The sequence below is a fragment of the Ranitomeya imitator genome, chromosome 1 (assembly GCF_032444005.1).
Source record: "Ranitomeya imitator isolate aRanImi1 chromosome 1, aRanImi1.pri, whole genome shotgun sequence".
Taxonomy (NCBI): Eukaryota; Metazoa; Chordata; class Amphibia; order Anura; family Dendrobatidae; genus Ranitomeya; species Ranitomeya imitator.
In genome coordinates, this window is record NC_091282.1 from 846,400,467 (window position 1) to 846,424,106 (window position 23,640).

The 23,640-nt window shown below is 44.8% G+C and overlaps 1 protein-coding gene across 1 annotated transcript; it reads right to left on the reverse strand.

Annotated features, from left to right (window-relative positions):
* Positions 1-1,450: 1,450 nt before the first annotated feature.
* Positions 1,451-21,051, reverse strand: LSM4 (LSM4 homolog, U6 small nuclear RNA and mRNA degradation associated). Its single transcript, XM_069741107.1, has 6 exons — positions 20,936-21,051; positions 16,794-16,835; positions 15,470-15,568; positions 4,042-4,225; positions 2,401-3,767; positions 1,451-2,264 (listed from the first exon to the last, which is right to left on the reverse strand). The coding sequence occupies exons 1-5, from the start codon at positions 20,936-20,938 to the stop codon at positions 3,679-3,681; spliced, it is 417 nt and encodes a 138-aa protein (XP_069597208.1). The 5' UTR covers positions 20,939-21,051; the 3' UTR covers positions 1,451-2,264; positions 2,401-3,678.
* Between the last annotated feature and the right edge of the window lie 2,589 nt (positions 21,052-23,640).

Consider the following 23,640-nt stretch of genomic DNA (forward strand, 5'->3'; position numbering starts at 1 on the left):
AAAAAATAAAATTGCACAATTTTCCGACACCCGTAGCGTCTCCATTTTTCGTGATCTGGGGTGGGGTGAGGGCTTGTTTTTTGCGTGCCGAGCTGACGTTAATGATACCATTTTGGTGCAGATACTTTCTTTTGATCGTCCGTTATTGCATTTTAATGCAATGTCACGGCGACCAAAAAAACGTAATTCTGGCGTTTATTATTTTAGCGCTACGCTGTTTAGCGATCAGGTTATTCCATTTTTATTGATAGATCACGAGATTCTGAACGTGGCATTACCAAATATGTGTAGGTTTGATTTTTTATTTTGTTTTATTTTGAATGGGGCGAAAGGGGGGTGATTTGAACTTTTATATATTTTTAAAAACTTTTTTTTTTACTTTTGTCATGCTTCAATAGTCTTAATGGGAGACTAGAAGCTGGCACAACTTGATCGGCTCTATGTAGTAGAATTACAGCATTGCTATAAGCGTCGACCACAGGGTGGCGCTCATAGCAATCCGGCATCAACAACCATAGCGGGACCTCTGGTTGTCTTGCCGATGCGCCGATGACCCCCGATCACGTGACGGGTGTCACCGATGCACGCATTTCTGGCCGGATGCGCTTGTTAAATGCCGCTGTCAAGAGTTTGACAGCAGCATTTAACTAGTTAATAGGTGCGGGCGGATCGTGATTCCGCCCACACCTACTGCGGGCACATGTCAGCTGTTCAAAACAGCTGACATGTCCCGGCTTTAATGCGGGCTCACCGCCGGAGCCCACATCAAAGCGGGGGTTCTGCCATTGGACGTACTATTCCGTCCGATGGCAGAAAGAGGTTAAGGGTACAAAAGTTTGAAAATTGACAAAATTTTTTGCCAAATTTGTTTTCTTTTCATAAATAAACGCAAGTCATACTGAAGAATATTTACCATTATCACGAAGTACAATATGTCACGAGAAAACGCTTAGAATCAGTGGGATCCGTTGAAGTGTTCCAGTGTTACAACCCCATGAAGTGACAGTGGTCAGAATTGTAAAAACTGGCTTGGTCATTAAGGTCAAAATTGGCTCTGTCACTAAGGGGTTAAAATGGCTGTCCAAGATCTAGGATGGGTCATCAACATCTGATCAGTGAGGGTGCGACAGCTGGTACTCCCGCCAATCAGCTGTTTCTGCCAGCCAGCTGGCAATCAGTAGTGGGGGAGGGAGTTACACAGATTAGCTGTATTGGTTTGCATGTAACACCTAGCCCGGAAGTGATCATCTCCAGAAGAGAAAACACTGATTGTATTGAAACTAAAGAAAGTGACATCTGAAATCAGGCTCTCTGCCCCTATATTAGGCTATGCTCAAATTAAACATCAACATCTGCTGACAAGTTCTCTTTAAGTAACCAATAGAGAACCTTAGAGGTTTGCTCTTTTTATGGAATATATCAAATTTTGAACATCATACAAACTGTTAAGTACATTTAACCTCTTTATTCAGGTCATCGGCATTACAAAAATAACGATTGTAACCAGATACATGTGATTTTAACAAAACTACGTATGCCTGAACAGCAATCTAGCTGCATGAAATTCCAGTGTGTGAATTTTCAATAAAGCATGTGAACACATTCAGTTTTTAACTTTAAAAAAAAAAAGCTGAAAAGAACACTGCTGTACTTGGCAACCAGGAACTTACAGAACTTTTACACATGCTCCTTTAAAGGATAAAAATTACATTTTCTTACAGAGGGGGAAAAAAAATAATGATTAGCTCCAACTGTTGCCACGACTACGGCAAAATATTTGAGCACGTAACCAATGCAGTTGAAGAACTGAAACCCTTATTTGTTTAGGACATTCCTGACTAGAAGCAAGTGGAGAAATGTGCTTTGCATGTTCTTGGTGGGGAATCTATTCAGTGAACCCTCCTGGGGGATGGATTTACCAACTTCCATGTTTTTACTTTTGGTACAAACTGCCAGTGCCAATCAGTGAAATAAGACCATTCAGTAGAGGATTGTGTTACACTATGAGGTCATCGGGGAAATTAACTACTTCACAACTGGCAGGTTTTTTTTTTTTTACATCTCACATTCGCATTTAAAAGGGTTGTTCCACAAACAAAGTACATTTTAATCAACAGATCTTGGAATAATAACAAGTTCCACAATTGGATGTGATTAAAAAACTATTCCTGCGCTGAGATAATCTTATAAATGTGCCCCTGCTGTGTACTGTGTAATGGCCGTGTCTGACCGTGCAGGAACATGGTCTGATCATACCACAGCTCCTGGGCAGGGGAGGAAGCAAAAGAGTATGCAGTATGCTATCCTGTCTGTATACTCTTTTGCTTCCTCCCCTGCCCAGGAGCTGTGGTATGATCAGACCATGTTCCTGCACGGTCAGACACGGCCATTACACAGCACACAGCAGGGGCACATGTATAAGATTATCTCAGCACAGGATATTATTTTTTTTATTTAAACACATCCAATTATGGAACCTATTTTTATTCAAAAATCTATTAACCAAAATGTACTTTGCTCACGGGAAATCCCCTTTAAGAGAATTTCAGTTATACTGTAGTTGAACCAGGGTTATCCAGTTTCTATAAAAAACAGTTCTTGGCTTTTCTTTGCTGATCCAAAGACTCCCAGGTGGTCCCACTGGTCTTTAGTTACAAGGGGCTAATCAATGGTTACATGTCGTACTTGCTCAGAGCTTAGCAATATTGATAAGTAGGGTAGTCATGTGCTAGTTGATTGTTAAAAAAAACAAACAAGAAAAAACCCTAAAAAGTTCCACCTGGGCGCCAGTGCTGGATTAGCAAAGAATAGAAGTACTGGATTTTTTTTTTTTAGTTTTTGCTGTCATTTTATTTTTCGAAGATAACCCCTTTAAGTGTAATCAGCGCAGCTCACTATAAAACTAATGAGCAGCAGCAGCTTTGCTGAAATCTGGTCGTGACTCAGACTGTCATTAGATGGCCAAGGTCCAACTATTAGGTTACCATGGTGCAGCCCTTGCAGATCGCTCTTTTAAGCTTGAGAAATGGACATTCTGTTGTCATGTACAAGTTATTAATACTAAAAAAAAAGTTTACACAGATGTTACAAGTGATGAGCAAACGTGCTGGGATAAGGTGTTATCTGAGCATGCTAGAGTGCTACCCGAGTGTCTTTGGCGTGCTCAAAAAATATGATTGAATCCCCGTGCCTGTATGCTGCAACATATGCAGGGATTGTCCGTTAGGCAATCCCTGCATGTGTTGCAGCTGTCTAACAGCCACAAGAAATGCAGCCGCGGGGACTCGGACATATTTCCTAGCGCGCCAAAGTCACTTGGTTAGCACCCGAGCATGCACAGATAACACCTTATCCTACATGTTTGCTCATACCTAATGAGTACCACCTTTTCAGATTCTCTCAGAAATCATAAATCCTTTTTATGAAACCTCAGTTAGTAAATTCATTGGCCTCGGAAGATCATCAGTGCTATAAAAGTGTCACAGATAGGCGGGCACCTATACCAAAGACCAAAACTGGAAAAGCTGATGAAGAATCAAAATTCTGGGAGGTCGGGATTATTAGCAATCTAGAGACTTCACACTTTTCAATGCAAGGTTTGCCAAAACAGATGTTATGTTTACTTTTTTTGGGGAAAAAAAAAACAAATAAAAAAACTTTTATACACCCAATAAAGGTTCACTGTTTTCCTGCTTGTCGTCCGGGTTTTTTATCTTGGCCCCCTCGGCCTCCACCTGGCATGCCTCTACCTCGTCCCCCAAAGACACCTGTGGCAAAAAGACAAAAAAAATAACTAAAAAAGGGACTGAGAAAATTAACAACGAAAGTGGAGTCTTTAGACCAAAGTGAGTGTGATGAGATGAGGCATAATTATAGACGGAGCGCAAATTATTTATCCAGAGTATAATTTTCTTGGTACAGATGCCATAAACCAAAGGGAAAAACTGACTGTACCCTACATCTGTCTAATGTGTGTAAAATACTGCCATCTAGTGGCTTAACATTTGGTATAGGGTGCAACTGATAGTAACAAAAATGTACCTCTCCCAGATCCACCAGCCCCTCTGCCTTTCATCTGCTTTTGCTGCTGCATTCCACCACGACCTCGGCCCTTTGACATCACTTCTTCTTTCACCATATCAATAATTTCATCCGGGATTCGCAGGTATTTAATTGTGCTGCCACGTATGTAGCATTCAGGAATTCTCCAGAATTTGTCACCATCCTGTTAAAAGATGACAGAGACCATGTTAAGTTTTGTTCTTTATGGTAACTTGTATATAAAACAAAAGCCTATCATCAACATCTCGGGAGATGAGATATCCATCTGCGCATGCTCCGCCCTCGAGCAGCTATTTTCCCGGAGTCCACCATATAGTAAGCCATGTAAGGCCAGTTTCACACGTCCTGATATTTCCATACCGGAAAAACTGGTACGTACGGCACATGTGAGGCAACCGTGTGCCGCATCAGTACCACACGGACGGCCGCCGGGGAAGAAGCACTACAGTAAGCGCTGTTTCTCGGCGGCTGGTGCTGAAGCCGACTTACCATACTCCTCTGCCGGCAATTGGTGCGAGCAGAGGAGAATGATATCTGAACGATGACACCTCTCATTACTAAGCCGTGGGCTTGATGTCACCTGTCATTACAGAGGTGACATCAACCCACAAATATTACCCCACTTGCCACCGCTACAGGGCAAGTGGGACGAGCCTGGCAAAGCTCCAGAATTGGCACATCTAATAGAATTGGCAGTTGCAGGCTGCTGTTTTTAGGCTGGGGGGCCTATATCAATGGCCCCTTACCAGGCTGAGAACAGCTGCCCCCAGCTGTGAGCTTTAGCAAGGCTGGTTGTCAAAAATGGGAGGACCACCATGCCGTTTTATTTTTAAAATTATTTAAATTAAAAAAAAAAAAAAAAAACAGCGTGAGGACCCCTCTATTCTTGATAACCAACCTTGTAGAAGCTGACGGTTGCAGCTCCCAGCTGTTAGCTTTGTTTGGTTGGTTCAAGAAAATAGGGGGGAACCCACGTCGGGTTTTTCATTCATTTACTTAGTTAGATCGCAGGCGGCGTCTGTGAAATACCACAATCATCCGCTCCTGTTGTCGCTGTTATTAGCGGCAGCAAGTGTCAGATGATGGGGGAAAAGGGTCCCAAAAGCCCCCCACCTGCTGTCATCATTCAGACATCATTCTTCTCTGCTCGCGCTGATCGTCGGCAGAGCAGGGGAGAATGAGGAGAACCGGCTTCATCCCCAGCCACAGGGGAACAGCGCTTACTGTAGAAGCTTCATCCCCCGCGGACAGCATCCGTGTGAGGTACGTGTTTACACGGACCAATAGACTTGAATGGGTCCATGTGATACGTGCAGCTGCCCAAAAATGGACATGTCTACTTGTGGGTCACACAGTCCGTGAAAAAACTCAGATATGTGCACAGACCCATTCATTTGAATGGGTCTACGTGTGTCAGTGTCCCCGGTACGTGTGAAAACTGTCACCACACATACTGGAGACACTGTTGTGTGAAAGAGGCCTAAGTGCGGGGGCTCTGGGCTTTCACCAAAATGTCGGCGGAGCCCCCCGCATCACCGAACACCCGCAGCGGCGCACATCCAAACACCCCTTCATCCCAACCTGCAGCCTACAACAACACTCCACTCTTGCCTCCTCCAACAGCAACCCTGGGACTCTGCTCCACTGCAGCCGGTAAGGTATATCCGCATTATAAGACGCACCCTAATTTTCCCCCCAAATTTGTACGTCTTATAATCCAAAAAATATGGTAAATGGTGAGAAACATTCAGGAATTTGAAAGAAAACAATTCTGCTTATGTTATTTTCATTTTTTGGGATGATGGCTTATTTTTTGCACCTTGAACTGAAGTTTTTCTTGATGCCATTTTGGGGTAGACACAAGGTATTGATAGCCTCTTATTGTATTTTGTATATTTTTTGGCCAACACAATTGTGTATATTACAAAGTTGTGTTGGCCAAAAAAAAAAACCTTAATTCTGGTGGTTTCATTATTTTTTGTTATCCCGTTAATTTACTTTATATTTTGATAGGCTTGAAGTGGCGAACGTCCAGTCACCTGTGCTACACATAGAAGTGCTGAAACAGAATCACGATCTCTTATGAACACCAGCCACAAGATAGCATTCACATGAAGCTCGTAATGACAGGCAACGGGATCACCACTAGATCTCCAGGTGTCATGTCATTATTTTTTTTTTACCATTGGGCAGTAAAGAAAAAAAAAAAATTACCATATTTTCCGGACTATAAGACGCACCTAGGTTTTAGAAGAGGAAATTCGGAAAATAAAAAAATTGAAGCAAAAAATGTGGTCACTTCAGTACTTAATATCCCCTATCCTGGTAAATACGATCCCCTCATTCCCATCCTGGTATGCATGAATCCATCCTTATTCTGGTATGATTGGCCCCATCCCAATCCTGGTATGCATGAAGCCATCCTTATTCTGGTATGATTGATTGGCCCCATCCAGTTCCTGGTATCCATGGCCCCATCAGAAAAGATTTAAAAAAAAAAACCCTTTACTCTTACCTTTCTACGCTCTCTCGCAGTCGCAGGGTCCTGCTCTGGTGATAGCAGCTGCTTAAAGGGAACCTGTCACCCCCCCGGCGTTTTTAACTAAAAGAGCCACCTTGTTCAGCACTAATGCACCGCATGCGCGCAAATTATAAAAAGTAATATTGCAGCATTGGAAGGGACCCCAAAAAAAGAGCCACCTTCACAGAATGCAGCATTAGTGCTGAACAAGGTGACTCTTAGTTAAAAACGCCGGGGGGGGGGGGGGGGTGACAAGTTCCCTTTAATGCTTGTAAGCAGCGCATGGCAGGGACATCATGCGCTGTTCACAAGCAGAGCTGCCGGAATAGTCACCGGGTGTTCATCGGAGATAGAGGTGAGCATCCATTCCTCTTCAGTAGCGTGCAGTGTCAGCCGCCTGCTTCCAGCTGAATATTCATTTATCTTAAGTCTCGGCACACGTGACCGCCGGCTACAGCAGGAAGGTTCCGGCTCGCTGACACTGCGCGCTACTGAAGAGGAATGGATACTCACCGCAAACTCAGATGAACACCCGGTGAGTATTCCGGCAGCTCTGCTTGTGAACAGCGCATGACGTCCCTACCATTGCGCTGCTTACAAGCATTAAACAGCTGCTGGCAGCGGAGCAGGACGCTGCGACTGCGAGGGAGCGGAGGAGGGTAAGAGTAAAGGTTTTTTTTTAATTTTTATTCTTTGATGGGGCCACGGATACCAGGACTGGGATGGGACCAATCATACCAGCAAGGGGATGGGGCCAATCAATCATGCAAGGATGCTAGGAAGAAATGAATATTCATTGCCCTCCACGCCCATGGGCGTGAAATGTAGTGCAGTCATTTCTCTTTAGCATCGGGCACAGGAGTTAGCTGGAGCTGCCGGCTCCTGCCTCCGTGACCCGCTGCTCCTCCGATACCGCTCCCTCACCTCCCCAACACAGCCAGAGCCAATATATCCAGACTATAAGACACATCCCCCATTTTCCTCCATATTTGGGAGGGAAAAAGTGCGTCTTATAGTCCAAAAAATACGGCACCTTTTTATCACAAAATGTTGTTTTGGCCCCAGAGTTTATATTTTCAAACATGGAAGTGGGTAAAAATGGCAGCAAAATGTGTCCCACAACTTCTACTGAACATGGCAATACCCCATATGTGGCTGTACAGTACTACTTAGCCATATGGCAAGGCAGGGACGGAGCGCTTATTGACTCTTGAGAGAGCAGATATTACTAGAATAGTGTGTAGACTCCATATACAGAGCCCCCAAGTGCTAGAAGAGCAGAATTCTCCCTCAAGTGACCCCATTTTAGAAATTATACCCCTTTCAGAATTTATCTACAGGTGTTGTGACTATTTTGACTCCATTGGTGTTTTCCAGAAACAAGCAGCAGTGGAGTTGCAGAGTGAAAATTGCAAACTGCTGTTGTAGTGACCAGTACATTATGCCCATCTCATACTCCTGGAGACACGCACCTGTAGATTAGGCGGTCTCTCATTGTTACAAAAACGCCAAACATGTGGATGCTAATTGTGGTTTAGGCACACTGTGGGGTCAGAATGGAGGGGGCAGTTGGATTTGGGAGAGGAAAATTTGTTGAATTTTTTTGGGAGGCAAGGAGCTATAGCACTTTTCCAGAGCCTTTGAAATAGGCTTTTTTTTGTGCATCGAGTTGAAGCTTTTGTTGGGAAAATGTTATGTAACATTCGGGATCACATTTATCAGGGGCTCTACGATGAACACTTACATTGAGGCTTCCATCTAAATCTCAGTGACGTGTTTCAGATGAAACCCCTAAAGGGATCCATCTACTAAAATGAGGCAGCAGCATTACTCTGAACTTCGTCTGGCCTCTTTTCAGCAGTGTCCTTTTCAGAAGCGCACAAAACTGTGGCACGCCTAAGTAAACGGACACCGCCGAATTATAGGCCAGAGTCCAAAGTGCCTCCATAAGCCTCATAGGGATCTTCCATTGGGGGCGCTGTCTGAATCATGTAATTCTGATATTTACACAAAAACCCGAGTGTAGGCGCTCAGCGTAGAGCACAGGATAAATGTGCGCAGAGCCTTACTGTGATCTTTGGGAGGCAGAATGAACAAAAAAATTTTTGCGCTGTTCCTTGTGATTAGACAACTTTAATATTTGGATTGGATGCATACCAGATTTATATCTGTTTTTTCCATTTGACTGCTGTGGCACACTAAAAGACGCTTTTTATTGCAACAAGTTTTTGCATCCTCACATTTAGATAGCTAAAATTTTTCCATATTCCATATGTATGCTGACAGTCATGTGAGGGCTTGTTTTTTTATTTTTTACATTTTCGGGCACATGACATTTTTTGATCACTTTCTATTCCAATTTTCTGAAGCCACAATGAACAAAAACCAGCAATTCAGGAATAGGTTTTTTTTTTTTTTTAACGTCATTCTGTGTGTGGTAAAATTGATAAGGCAGCTTTATTCTACGGGTGAGTACGATTTCACGCAATAAAAACTTTTTTACAGAAAAATAAATTATTTTTGCATCAATGTATTCAGAGAGCTATAACTTTTATTGTTACACAGATAGAGCTGTATGACTATTTACATTCGTCTTTTTCATCACGCTTTATTCCACCTTTTGTTCGAAGGTATGATGATAAAGCATACATTTTGGCCTCTTTTTTAACGGAATTCACTCAAGGGGTTAACTAGTGAGACAATTCTATAGGGTGGGCCGTTCCAGACGCAGCGATACCAAATGTGTACTTGTTTTGTTTTATTTTTACATAATTGTATTTATTGGCTTAATATTTTTCTTTTTTGCTCTAATTTTGAGACTTTTTTTTACAATTTCTATTAACTTTTGCATTGTCTCAGGATGGGACATCAACTTTCCAATGATAGATCGCTGAACTAATACTCTGCAATGCTTCTGCATTGTAGGGCATTAGATCGGCGTCTCACAGGCAGGGAGGGGTGTCAGCTTTTGCTCTGAACAGGAGCTTACAGCCATCTTTCGGTAACCATGAAGACCACCGTCGAAGGGAGCACATAGGGAGCTCCATCCCTCTGCGATGTTGCGGCACTGTTGACAGTGACATCAGAGGGGCTTAACCCCTTTACCCCCAAGGGTGGTTTGCACGTTAATGACCAGGCCAATTTTTACAATTCTGACCACTGTCCCTTTATGAGGTTATAACTCCGAAACGCTTCAACGGATCCTGGTGATTCTGACATTGTTTTCTCGTGACATATTGTACTTCATGATAGTGGTAAAATTTCTTTGATAGTACCTGCGTTTATTTGTGAAAAAAACGGAAATTTGGCGAAAATTTTGAAAATTTCGCAATTTTCAAACTTTGAATTTTTATGCAATTAAATCACAGAGATATGTCACACAAAATACTTAATAAGTAACATTTCCCACATGTCTCCTTTACATCAGCATAATTTTGGAACCAATTTTTTTTTTTGTTAGGGAGTTATAAGGGTTAAAAGTTGACCAGCAATTTCTCATTTTTACAACACCATTTTTTTTTTAGGGACCACGTCTCATTTGAAGTCATTTTGAGGGGTCTATATGATAGAAAATTCCCAAGTGTGACACCATTCTAAAAACTGCACCCCTCAAGGTGCTCAAAACCACATTCAAGAAGTTTATTAACCCTTCAGGTGTTTAATAGGAATTTTTGGAATGTTTAAATAAAAATGAACATTTAACTTTTTTACACAAAAAATTTACTTCAGCTCCAATTTGTTTTATTTTACCAAGGGTAACAGGAGAAATTGGACCCAAAAAGTTGTTGTCCAATTTGTCCTGAGTACGCTGATACCCCATATGTGGCAGTAAACCACTGTTTGGGCGCATGGGAGAGCTCGGAAGGAAAGGAGCGCTATTTGACTTTTCAATGCAAAATTGACAGGAATTGAGATGGGACGCCATGTTGCGTTTGGAGAGCCACTGATGTGCCTAAACATTGAAACCCCCCACAAGTGACACCATTTTGGAAAGTAGACCCCCTAAGGAACTTATCTAGAGGTGTGGTGAGCACTTTGACCCACCAAGTGCTTCACAGAAGTTTATAATGCAGAACCGTAAAAATAAAAAATCATATTTTTTCACAAAAATTATATTTTTGCCCCCAATTTTTTATTTTTCCAAGGGTAAGAGAAGAAATTGGACCTCAAAAGTTGTTGTCCAATTTGTCCCGAGTACGCTGATACCCCATATGTGGCAGTAAACCACTGTTTGGGCGCATGGGAGAGCTCGGAAGGGAAGGAGCGCCGTTTGACTTTTCAATGCAAAATTGACAGGAATTGAGATGGGACGCCATGTTGCGTTTGGAGAGCCACTGATGTGCCTAAACATTGAAACCCCCCACAAGTGACACCATTTTGGAAAGTAGACCCCCTAAGGAACTCATCTTGATGTGTTGTGAGAGCTTTGAACCCCCAAGTATTTCACTACAGTTTATAACGCAGAGCCATGCAAATAAAAAATATTTTTTTTTCCACAAAAATTATATTTTAGCCCCCAGTTTTGTATTTTTCCAAGGTTAGCAGGAGAAATTGGACCCCAAAAGTTGTTGTCCAATTTGTCCTGAGTACGCTGATACCCCATATGTGGGGGGGAACCACCGTTTGGGCGCATGGGAGGGTTCGGAAGGGAAGGAGCGCCATTTGGAATGCAGACTTAGATGGAATGGTCTGCAGGCGTCACATTGCGTTTGCAGAGCCCCTAATGTACCTAAACAGTAGAAACCCCCCACAAGTGACCCCATATTGGAAACTAGACCCCTCATTGAACTTATCTAGATGTGTTGTGAGAACTTTGAACCCCCAAGTGTTTCACTACAGTTTATAACGCAGAGCCGTGAAAATACAAAATCTTTTTGTTTTCCCACAAAAATTATTTTTTAGCCCCCAGTTTTGTATTTTCCCAAGGGTAACAGGAGAAATTGGTCCACAAAAGTTGTTGTCCAATTTGTCCTGAGTACGCTGATACCCCATATGTTGGGGTAAACCCCTGTTTGGGCACACAGGAGAGCTCGGAAGGGAAGGAGCACTGTTTTACTTTTTCAACGCAGAATTGGCTGGAATTGAGATCGGACGCCATGTCGTGTTTGGAGAGCCCCTGATGTGCCGAAACAGTGGAAACCCCCCAATTATAACTGAAACCCTAATCTAAACACACCCCTAACCCTAATTCCAACGGTAACCCTAACCACACCTCTAACCCTGACACACCCCTAACCCTAATCCCAACCCTATTCCCAACTGTAAATGTAATCTAAACCCTAACCCTAACTTTAGCCCCAACCCTAACTGTAGCCCCAACCCTAACTGTAGCCCCAACCCTAGCCCTAACCCTAGCCCTAACCCTAGCCCTAGCCCTAGCGGGAAAATGGAAATAAATACATTTTTTTTTATTTTTCCCTAACTAAGGGGGTGATGAAGGGGGGTTTGATTTACTTTTATAGCGAGTTTTTTAGCGGATTTTTATGATTGGCAGCCGTCACACACTGAAAGACCCTTTTTATTGCAAAAAATATTTTTTGCAATACCACATTTTGAGAGCTATAATTTTTCCATATTTTGGTCCACAGAGTCATGTGAGCTCTTGTTTTTTGCGGGACGAGTTGACGTTTTTATTGAAAACATTTTTGGGCACGTGACATTTTTTTAACGCTTTTTATTCCGATTTTTGTGAGGAAGAATGACCAAAAGCCAGCTATTCATGAATTTCTATTGGGGGAGGCGTTTATACCGTTCCGCGTTTGGTAAAATTGATAAATCAGTTTTATTCTTCGGGTCAGTACGATTACAGCGACACCTCATTTATATCATTTTTTTATGTTTTGGCGCTTTTATACGATAAAAACTATTTTACAGAAAAAATAATTATTTTTGCATCGCTTTATTCTCAGGACTATAACTTTTTTATTTTTTTGCTGATGATGCTGTATGGCGGCTCTTTTTTTGCGGGACAATATGACGCTTTCAGCGGTACCATGGTTATTTATATCTGTCCTTTTGATCGCGTGTTATTCCACTTTTTGTTCGGCGGTATGATAATAAAGCGTTGTTTTTTGCCTCGTTTTTTTTTTTCTTACGGTGTTTACTGAAGGGGTTAACTAGTGGGACAGTTTTATAGGTCGGGTCGTTACGGACGCGGCGATACTAAATATGTGTACTTTTATTGGTTTTTTTATTTTATTTAGATGAAGAAATGTATTTATGGGAATAATATTTTTTTTTTTTTTCATTATTTTGGAATTTTTTTTTTTTTTTTTTTTTTACACATTTGGAAAAATTTTTTTTTACTTTTTTACTTTGTCCCAGGGGGGGACATCACAGATCAGTGATCTGACAGTTTGCACAGCACTCTGTCAGATCACTGATCTGACATGCAGCGCTGCAGCCTTCACAGTGCCTGCTCTGAGCAGGCACTGTGAAGCCACCTCCCTCCCTGCAGGACCCGGATCCGTGGCCATCTTGGATCCGGGGCTGGAGGGAGCAGGGAGGGAGGTGAGACCCTCGCAGCAACGCGATCACATCGCGTTGCTCCGGGGGTCTCAGGGAAGCCCGCAGGGAGCCCCCTCCCTGTGCGGTGCTTCCCTGTACCGCCGGCACATCGCGATCATCTTTGATCGCGGTGTGCCAGGGGTTAATGTGCCGGGGGCGGTCCGTGACCGCTCCTGGCACATAGTGCCGGATGTCAGCTGCGATAAGCAGCTGACACCCGGCCGCGCTCCCCCCGTGAGCGCGGCCGATCGGCTATGACGTACTATCCCGTCCAGGGTCAGATAAGCCCAGGGCACCTCGACGGGATAGTACGTCTAAGGTCACAGAGGGGTTAAAGTCCAAGATCGGTGCTAGCACCAAACGTTGGCATTGCTGCAAGGTGTCAGCTTTCATATAGAGCTGACACCTGCATTTGACTGCGACGGCGCTCCGCTTGAGACCGCGTGATTATGACGACATATATATATACGGCGATTTACGGGAATGCAGCTCCCGCGGCGCTGTATATGGCGTATGTTGGGAAGGTGTTAAGGGCATAAAAACGGAAAGTTTGAAAACTAAATTTTCTCCAAATTTCCGATTTTTTTCACAAATAAACGCAAGACATATTGAACAAATTCTACCACCATCATAAAGTACAATATGTCACGAAAAACAATCTCCGAATCAATGGGATCCATTGAAGCGTTCCAGAGTTATTACCATTCCATGACAGTGGTCAGAATGGTAAAATTTGGACGGGTCATGAAGGTGAAAACAGGGTTGGGGGTGAAGGCGTTAAGTCTATGAAAGCCAGAATGAGGCTTTCGCAGACTTACATGGAGAGATTGTGACCTTTATCTCTGATTTCTGGTCAGTCAGAAGTCACGGTCACAAGATGGCGCAGTAAGAGTAAAAAACGACAGCTGTTGATTTTAACACTAGCGTAATGAAACTTAGATTAGTGGCACCATTCCAGCGCTAAAATAAACACGCTGACGTTTTGCTTTAATGATGGCAATGTAACACTACAATTCAGATGCTGTACAGTTAATTGGTATGGGATCCGTTATTTTTTTTTACTTGAATAGGCGAGCCTCACCCATGCTGCAATTTTTCGTTTGTCATGCGGACATTCGGTCTGTGTGAAAATACAGCCTAAAGGTACCGTCACATTAAGCGACGCTGCAGCGACCTAGACAACGATCCCGATCGCTGCAGCGTCGCTGTGTGGTCGCTGGAGAGCTGTCACACAGACAACTCTCCAGCGACCAACGATGCCGGTCCCCTGGTAACCAGGGTAAACATCGGGTTACTAAGCGCAGGGCCACGCTTAGTAACCCGATGTTTACCCTGGTTACCAGCGTAAACATAAAAAAAAACACTACATACTTACATTCCGGTGTCTGTCCCCTCGCCGTCAGCTTTCCTGCACTGTCAGTGCCGGCCAGCCGTAAAGCAGAGCGGTGACGTCACCGCTGTGCTTTCCGGCTGGCGCTCACAGCCAGTGCAGAGAAGCACAGCGCCGGGGGACAGACACCGGAATGTAAGTATGTAGCGTTTGGTTTTTTTTTACATTTACGCTGGTAACAAGGGTAAACATCGGGTTACTAAGCGCGGCCTTGCGCTTAGTAACCCGATGTTTACCCTGGTTACCAGTGAAGACATCGCTGAATCGGCGTCACACGCCGATTCAGCGATGTCTGCAGGAGATCCAGCGATGAAATAAAGTTCTGGACTTTCTGCTCCGACCAACGATGGCACAACAGGATCCAGATCGCTGCTGCGTGTCAAACTGAACGATATCGCTAGCCAGGACGCTGCAACGTCACGGATCGCTAGCGATATCGTTCAGTGTGACGGTACCTTAACTGAATAACATTGGTTTGAGTGCGGTCTTTGGAAGCTCAGTTTTTGTCACGGAGCACACTTGGATTGAAAACACGGTTGTGTGAACTTTACTAAATGTGACCATCCTGATAGTTGGAGGAAATCTTTGTGGCTGGATTTACACGCTGGATGTAATCTGCACTGTGCAGCCCTTCAGGTCTGATTACATTATCCAATTTGTGGCATTAAACGACTGACAATCCGCAGCTTGTTTTCAGAGGTAGGTTAATAGCCCATTTCTACAGGCAGATTGCATGGACGATCCATCATATATATGTTGTCATAGTTCTGGGCAGCACAGCGCCTAATTATTCAGGACGACACAGTAATCTTTCATGCACCATAAAAGATCTTTTCACCCAATGAACGAGCGCTTTGCTGTTTCGTCTGCAACATTATTATGCATGGAGTGTTCCTAAGACCTTTAGTTAAATTTACAAATGACTAGATTTGAAAAAAAAAAAAAGTGTAACCCCCATGCTGTCAGCTATTGATAGGAACAGGACATACCCTAGACGTGCAAATAACCTCCCGAAGATTGATGTTCATCCAATTGTCACAGCTCACCAAGTGCCCATTGTAGGTCTCGCCATTCTTTAATTCAACCAACTATTTCAAGGGGAAAAAAAATTATTAGGAACCATCTCTGCTCAGTATAAGACATCAGGTGCCATTTCATTACATTTTCCAACTCTAAAAAGCTATTTTTGATGCAGAACATTTTGATACCATGCTAAAATTAGAAAAAAAACTAATTAAAAAAAAGACTTGATCCCAGATTCATAAAACTCTTGCACCAGAAATCTAGGGCAAAAAGATGGGAAAACTTGTGCGCAATGCTGTACTAAATTGTTACGACTTTTGCTGTTTTCACCCCATTTTGTTGGAGCTGGGGCGAGATGTGGTATTGTGACCTCTACACATCAAATTCATGATGACGGGTGGCTGTCCTCATGCCACATATCTTAAGGTACCGTCACACTAGACGATATCGCTAGCGATCCGTGACGTTGCAGCGTCCTGGCTAGCGATATCGTCCAGTGTGACAGGCAGCAGCGATCAGGCCCCTGCTGTGCTGTCGCTGGTCGGGGAAGAAAGTCCAGAACTTTATTTGGTCGCTGGACTCCCCGCAGACATCGCTGAATCGGCGTGTGTGACACCGATTCAGCAATGTCTTCACTGGTAACCAGGGTAAACATCGGGTAACTAAGCGCAGGGCCGCGCTTAGTAACCCGATGTTTACCCTGGTTACCATCCTAAAAGTAAAAAAAAAAAAAACACTACATACTTACCTACAGCCGTCTGTCCTCTGCACTCCTCCTGCACTGGCTGTGAGCGTCGGTCAGCCGGAAAGCAGAGCGGTGACGTCACCGCTCTGCTTTCCGGCCGCTGTGCTCACAGCCAGTACAGGAGGAGTGCAGAGCACAGCGCTGGAGGACAGACAGCGGTAGGTAAGTATGTACTGTTTGTTTTTTTTTACTTTTAGGATGGTAACCAGGGTAAACATCGGGTTACTAAGCGCGGCCCTGCGCTTAGTTACCCGATGTTTACCCTGGTTACCGGCATCGTTGGTCGCTGGAGAGCTGTCTGTGTGACAGCTCTCCAGCGACCAAACAGTGACGCTGCAGCGATCCGGATCGTTGTCGGTATCGCTGCAGCGTCGCTAAGTGTGACGGTACCTTTACTCCAGTCTCTACGCACGCAGGCACACATCACAATCAGACACCTTGTACTCTACCTCACCCCCTCCAAGGCCAGCGTAAAGGTCAGGGCCTTCATGTTTCCCCAGAATGCAGTAGTTGGAACAAAACCATGCGACTCCATGAGAGCTTACCATAGGGTGGTTCTGGGCAGTCTTCAGTAAAGATAAAGGAAGCTGCAAACAATAAGGAATAAGGTGTTAGCTAGGTGGAAAAGTTCTATCATGTACTGAGAACATTATCAGTATACGCGGTGCCGCACTCCCTATAGCAGCCTCTCTTCTGCTTACCTCTTCTAGTGCTGCCCTGTAAGCCATTACTAACAACCAATATGCAGTCACATACACACAAGGCTTTAAGGAAACTGCCTGCTTTCTCCTCTAAAGCTTCTAGCCTTTAACAGGTAATCCGTCAGCAAAAAATGACTGTTCAAACCAAGCCCATTCACTCAGTACAACCTAGTAGTGACCAATCAATTGTTACCACCTTTCCAACTACTTGTTTCCCATCTATCTGTACCCTCCTTGGCTCCTGTAACATCTACGGTAAGTTCTCAATCAAGGAAGAGGAGGGTAGATAGAGATGAAAAGCAGTTGTGATGGAAGGTGTAGTCAACTGTTGACCACACCAAGGGTGCAACAAACACCTGTGCTTTGTTTGAGCTGACAGACTACATTCAAAGGGAACCTGTTAGCAAGTTTTTGTTGTGTAATCTGACAGCAGTATGAGGTAGGGACAGAGACCCTGATTCCAGCAATGTATCACTTAGTTTCCTGGGTGCAGCAGGTATGGTAGAGCCACAGTTTCCTCTCCTGCAGATCTCCCAGAGTTTACATAACCTGCCTACACCACAGCTTTCTGTGTACAAGGTATAGTGACAGAGCGCTGCTAATCAGTGCTGGGAGCACGGTTGGACTAGGAGGCACGAGGCTAGTTGTCCTGTAGTGATAATCTCTAGAAAAATGGCATCGGCGTCACATGAGCAGAGGCATTTATGGGATCACTGCTGGATGTGAAATTATTTTTTCAAAACATATAATATTCAGTATATAAAATAGGGGGCAGGTCAGTGAGGGATCAGTGACCTTTCTTAAGCCCATGAGGATGAACACCTAAGGCTACTTTCACACTAGCGTCGGAATCTCCCCGTCGCATTGCGTCGGGCCGAGATTCCAACGCTAGCGTTGTTAGCGCCGCACAACGGGTGCAGCGGATGCATTCTCCGGCGCATCCGCTGCCCCATTGTGAGGTGCGGGGAGGTGGGGGCGGAGTTCCGGCCGCGCATGCGCGGTTGGAAAAAGCGGTCCGTCTGGAGCAAAAAAACGTTAAATTTAACGTTTTTTGCTCCCGGCGGTCCACCACTACACGGCGCAACCGTCGCATGACAGTTGCGACGTGTGTTAATACGTCGTAATGCGTCGGTAATGTTACTCTATGGGGCAAAAACTCGTCCTGCAAACTTTGCAGGATGCGTTTTTTCCCCTAAACGACGCATTGCGACGTATTAAAAAAAACGCCAGTGTGAAAGTACACAGAGCACCACATGAAGATCCTCACAGGCTGCGGAGCATATCATTAACTCAAAACTGCAAACACAGATTACCAAGAACCACAAGGCGGATTTCATCACCCCAGGTAGCATTTTAATCAGTATAACGGTGCCGACCTGATACTGCCGGTAGGTTCCTGCTGACAGATTCCCCTTAAATGTTGTAGATAACGTGCACGACTTTTATTATGTTTGAATTTTTTTCTGACTGCATCAACAGAGGCAGATGTATCTACCTTCATGAGCCACTGTGATCATATTCAGTTTTTCTATATATTCATGTCAGAATATTTTGTGCCTTAGCTGATGACGGCCAATTCCATGTTGCCATCAGTGGCCTTTTTTTTCTCTCACCAATTTCTCTTGTTAGACTATGTGCACATGTTACGGATTTTGCTGCGATTCGCAGCAGTTTTCCATGTGTTTACAGTACCATGTAAACCTATGGAAAACAAAATCCGCAGTGCACATGCTGCGGAAAAAACTGCATGGAAACATAGCGTTGTTTATTCCACAGCATGTCAATTCTTTGTGCGGATTCCACAGCCGTTTACACCTGCTCCTCAATAGGAATCCGAAGGTGTAAAACCACAGGTGAAATCCGCACAAAAAACGCTGGAAATACGCAGTAATTCTGCAGTGATGATTTACCAAAATCAGTGCAGAAAAATCCGCACACCTTTCCGCAACGTGTGCACATAGCCATAAACTGATGAGCTGGGTCAAAGACACAACACTGGCCATTTGAAGAGTCAAACGAATATAAATGAGCCCACAGCAAACGACGAGATGCATTTGCACACCAGCTTCCCTCCAGCATAGCCTGATGGCAGGACAGAGACCACATTGCGTTTTGGCACCGGTTCTGTGGCCCAGTTGGGGCTTACGTCTGAACCCCCGCAACAAAGGATTCAGACTTGTGTGCTGACAGGGTGAACGTGCGCTCTGACCTGCATAATTCTCCAGCATGTACGCCTAGCAGAGGTGTTGTCTATTTAGTGGCCAGTGTGAACATGTGCCTACACGTTGCATCCATTCCAACTTATATTCCAGCTCATCTTTTCAGGTTTTTACATTAACAGCAATGTCAAAATGACTTGCTGTGCATACGTTCAGTCATTTCGATTTTTTTTTAGTTTTTTTTTTTAACCGCTTCAGCCATGTGGCGGCGTGTTGACAAGGGCAGAAGACTACTCTCATCAGAACAGTACTGCGCTAAGATGTCACTACATTGGTTACCTAATACGTGTCGCCCCCTAAGCGCACATTCGGCCACTTACACTTCACCCCTGTAAAAATCACAAATATTTACCGTAGTTGTAAATTGCAGTATTTTTTTCGCCTGCATATTAGGGGGATTCGGTGCACATCCCTCTAATTAGCATATTGAGGACTAGCCCTAATCTTGATTGACAGCGATTGCCTACTAACAGCTGCCTAATCTCAAACCCCTGCTCCTGTGTGGGCACGCACTGGCACTAGAAGAGCCTAGCGGCATGCACAGCAGGTCCGTGTGCAGACTCTGGTGGCACACCTGGCACTGTGTGTGTGTTGCTGGGCTCCATCAGTGTCAGTGCGCATGCACAGGAGCAGCGATGAGTTGATGTAAATGACGTGTGTAACGGTGACCGGACAGTGGGCACATCATGGGGGGCATCGGAGAACCCTAATTTGCATACAACATAAAAGCCAATTGATTTGTAACCCTCAATCCCGAGATGTGTATTACTGCTGTGATTTCTACAGGGGTTAAGTCCTCCATACAATTAAGTAGCCCAATTTGTGGACCGACTCTTTAAAAGGAATTTGTCACCAGGTTTTCCTATATAAAGTACGGCCACCACCATTAGGGCCTTTTTTCTTACAGTACATTTGAACGCTGTGAAAGTCCCCAATCCTGTCTGCGGACCCCACAAAGCAGCTTTCATTATACTCACACTGCGCTCCGGGTCTGATGAAGTTGCTGGTATTGACCCGGCCTGTCCTCATCCTACGTCATCCAGTGTCCCCATCGCTCTCCCGCACTGGCGTACTTCCCTGCAGAGGCCAAAGCCGTGGTGTACTGTACCGTAGAGCGCATGCGTTGGGAAAAGGTGCAGACCGTTGATGACCTGGCATTAAAGCTGGCACCTGCGCATTACAGGACTGTGCAGGGAAGTACGCCTGCCCAGGAGGACATTGCGTGGAAGACGTAGGACGTGTCAGGAGGACGACATCGCAAGAGGAGGCGCCTGATCGAGACCAGCGATGCCCCCCGGACTGCACCGTCTGTGGGTAAAATACATGGTCTACTCGGGGATCGATTTACAGCATTCTATTAACAAAACCCTAATAATGGGGGCTGTAATTTATATGGGGAAACCTCTCACCAGTTCACCCTCTGGTCTACAATCGTCTCCATCATGCTGCCCCTCATCTCACCTGCCTACTCACCCTACCCCTGTGACCTACGAATAACTCCCAAGACTTTCCCCCTGCTGCACCTGATGTCTGGAGTGCGCTACCCTGGAGAATCACACACAGTCCCAAGCATGTCTTTAGGCAGGGCCTCCCCATGCCAGAATGCTGCCCCCCTGCCAACACACTGGCAGCTTTCTGCCTCTCCCAGTGCCGCGGATGGAGCGTTTCCATGTGGACACTGGGAAGTTCCCGCCATAGCTGCACGGTCAGAGGATCTACGTCTTATGGCGCCAGAGGTAGGCTACGGATGGAGCTGTTCGGCCTCACCATTTTCCCCGCGCTTCCGTTCCGTTGCTTGGACGACTACTACCCTGCACTGTACCGGCAGCCCTGACTGCTGACGGCCAGCACCAATGAGGAAGCACGCCGCCACACACGGAGCGTGAACTCCTAGGCTTCTGTCACATATGCTTGTAGTTATTTACAGTGGCGGCCATTTTTCCGGAGCCAAATTGTATGTAAAGCTTCTAGGAAGCTAGCCAAAATGGCCGCGGTACTGAGGACACACTGAAGGTCTGCTGCTGGTGTAGAGAGCTGGTTCTTCCTGTTGGACAAAACTATCTCGCTGTGCCCTCTAGTGGTCAAAACAGATATAGGAAAATACCAGCTGAACCTTTGCTATTTCTCTGCGCCCTCTAGTGGTGAAGTGAGGTATCGGGCTAGAACCAGCCGAGTCATTCAGGAAAAAGCCTTCCATAAAGGATCTCCATGCCCTCTAGTGGCCAGCTCCGGTACTGGTCTGAAACTACTACATATAGCAGACAGCAATTTCACATGGAGTCAAATAGCCCATGTTCACACACGATAAGAGCTGCCCCTTTTGTAATCCAGAAAGAAAAACGCACCATATCACAGTCATCTGAACAATGTATGGAGCTGTGGTGTTCCGCTCTGTACTGCTAACATTCTGCAGCGGGCAGAGCTGGGAAGAGAACTGATCACCTATCCTAACAGAGTCAGATTGGGGTGTCTGAGACCCACAGGTGGAATGGACTCTAGGGGTCCACCCTACAGCTATATGCAAATATCTGTTAGCCATCATCTGTGATATAGTGTAGCGAGGCTCCTGCACATCTCCTGTGCACCAACATAACTGGGATGTACAATTACTGTAGTTTACATTAAAGGGTTCTTTGGTGAAAACGCGTCATCACCGATCCACAGGTTAGGTAGGTGATAACTTTATTAATCGGTGGAATCCAACTATTGGAAACCGCACCAATCGGAAGAACAGTGAACTTTTATCCCTATTTTAAAATGGAGCAGCAGATGGGATGTCTGACCACAGCTCCATTCATCCTCTTTGGCTATGTGCACATGTTGCGGATTCTCTGCGGATCCGCAGCGTTTTTTGAAGTGCAGAAATGCTACAGATCTGCAATTGATTTACAGTACAAGGTAAATCAATGAGAAAAACAAAATGTTGTGCACACTTTGCGGAAAATCCACTGTGGAAACGCTGCAGTTTAACCCCTTTCTGACATCGGACGTACTATCCCGTCGAGGTGGGGTGGGCCCCCATAACCACGGACGGGATAGTATGTCCAGCGCGATCGGCGGCGCTCACGGGGGGAGCGCGGCCGGGTGTCAGCTGCCTATCGCAGCTGACATCCGGCACTATGTGCCAGGAGCGGTCACGGACCGCCCCCGGCACATTAACCCCTGGCACACCGCGATCAAAGATGATCGCGATGTGCCGGCGGTGCAGGGAAGCATCGCGCTGGGAGGGGGCTCCCTGTGGGCTTCCCTGAGCCCCCCGCAGCAACGCGATGTGATCGCGTTGCTGCGAGGGTCTTACCTCCCTCCCTGCTTGCTCCAGGCCCAGATCCAAGATGGCCGCGGATCCGGGTACTGCAGGGAGGGAGGTGGCTTCAAAGAGCTTGCCCTCCCTCCCCCCCGGGACAAAGTAAAAAAGTAAAAAAAAAAATTTCCAAATGTGTAAAAAAAAATTAAAAAAAATATTCCTAAATAATGAAAAAAAAAATATTATTCCCATAAATACATTTCTTTATCTAAATAAATAAAAAAAACAATAAAAGTACACATATTTAGTATCGCCACGTCCGTAACGGCCCGACCTATAAAACTGGCCCAATAGTTAACCCCTTCAGTAAACACCGTAAGAAAAAAAAAAAAAAAAACAGGCAAAAAACGACGCTTTATTATCATACTGCCGAACAAAAAGTGGAATAACACGCGATCAAAAAGACAGATATAAATAACCATGGCACCGCTGAAAGCGGCATCTTGTCGCGCAAAAAACGAGCCGCCATACAGCATCATCGGCAAAAAATTAAAAAAGTTATAGTCCTGAGAATAAAGCGATGCCAAAATAATTATTTTTTCTATAAAATAGTTTTTATCGTATAAAAGCGCCAAAACATAAAAAAATGATATCAATGAGGTGTCGCTGTAATCGTACTGACCCGAAGAATAAAACTGCTTTATCAATTTTACCAAACGTGGAACGGTATAAATGCCTCCCCCACAAGAAATTCATGAATAGCTGGTTTTTGGTCATTCTGTCTCACAAAAATCGGAATAAAAAGCGAACAAAAAATGTCACGTGCCCGAAAATGTTACCAATAAAAACGTCAACTCATCCGGCAAAAAACAAGACCTCACATGACTCTGTGGACCAAAATATGGAAAAATTATAGCTCTCAAAATGTGGTAACGCAAAAAATATTTTTTGCAATAAAAAGCGTCTTTCAGTGTGTGACAGCTGCCAATCATAAAAATCCGCTAAAAAACCCACTATAAAAGTAAATCAAACCCCCCTTCATCACCCCCTTAGTTAGGGAAAAATTAAAAAAATGTATTTATTTCCATTTTCCCATTAGGGCTAGGGCTAGGGTTAGGGCTAGGGTTAGGGCTAGGGTTAGGGCTAGGGTTAGAGTTAGGGCTAGGGCTAGGGTTAGGGCTAGGGTTAGGGCTAGGGTTAGGGTTAGGGCTAGGGTTAGGGCTAGGGT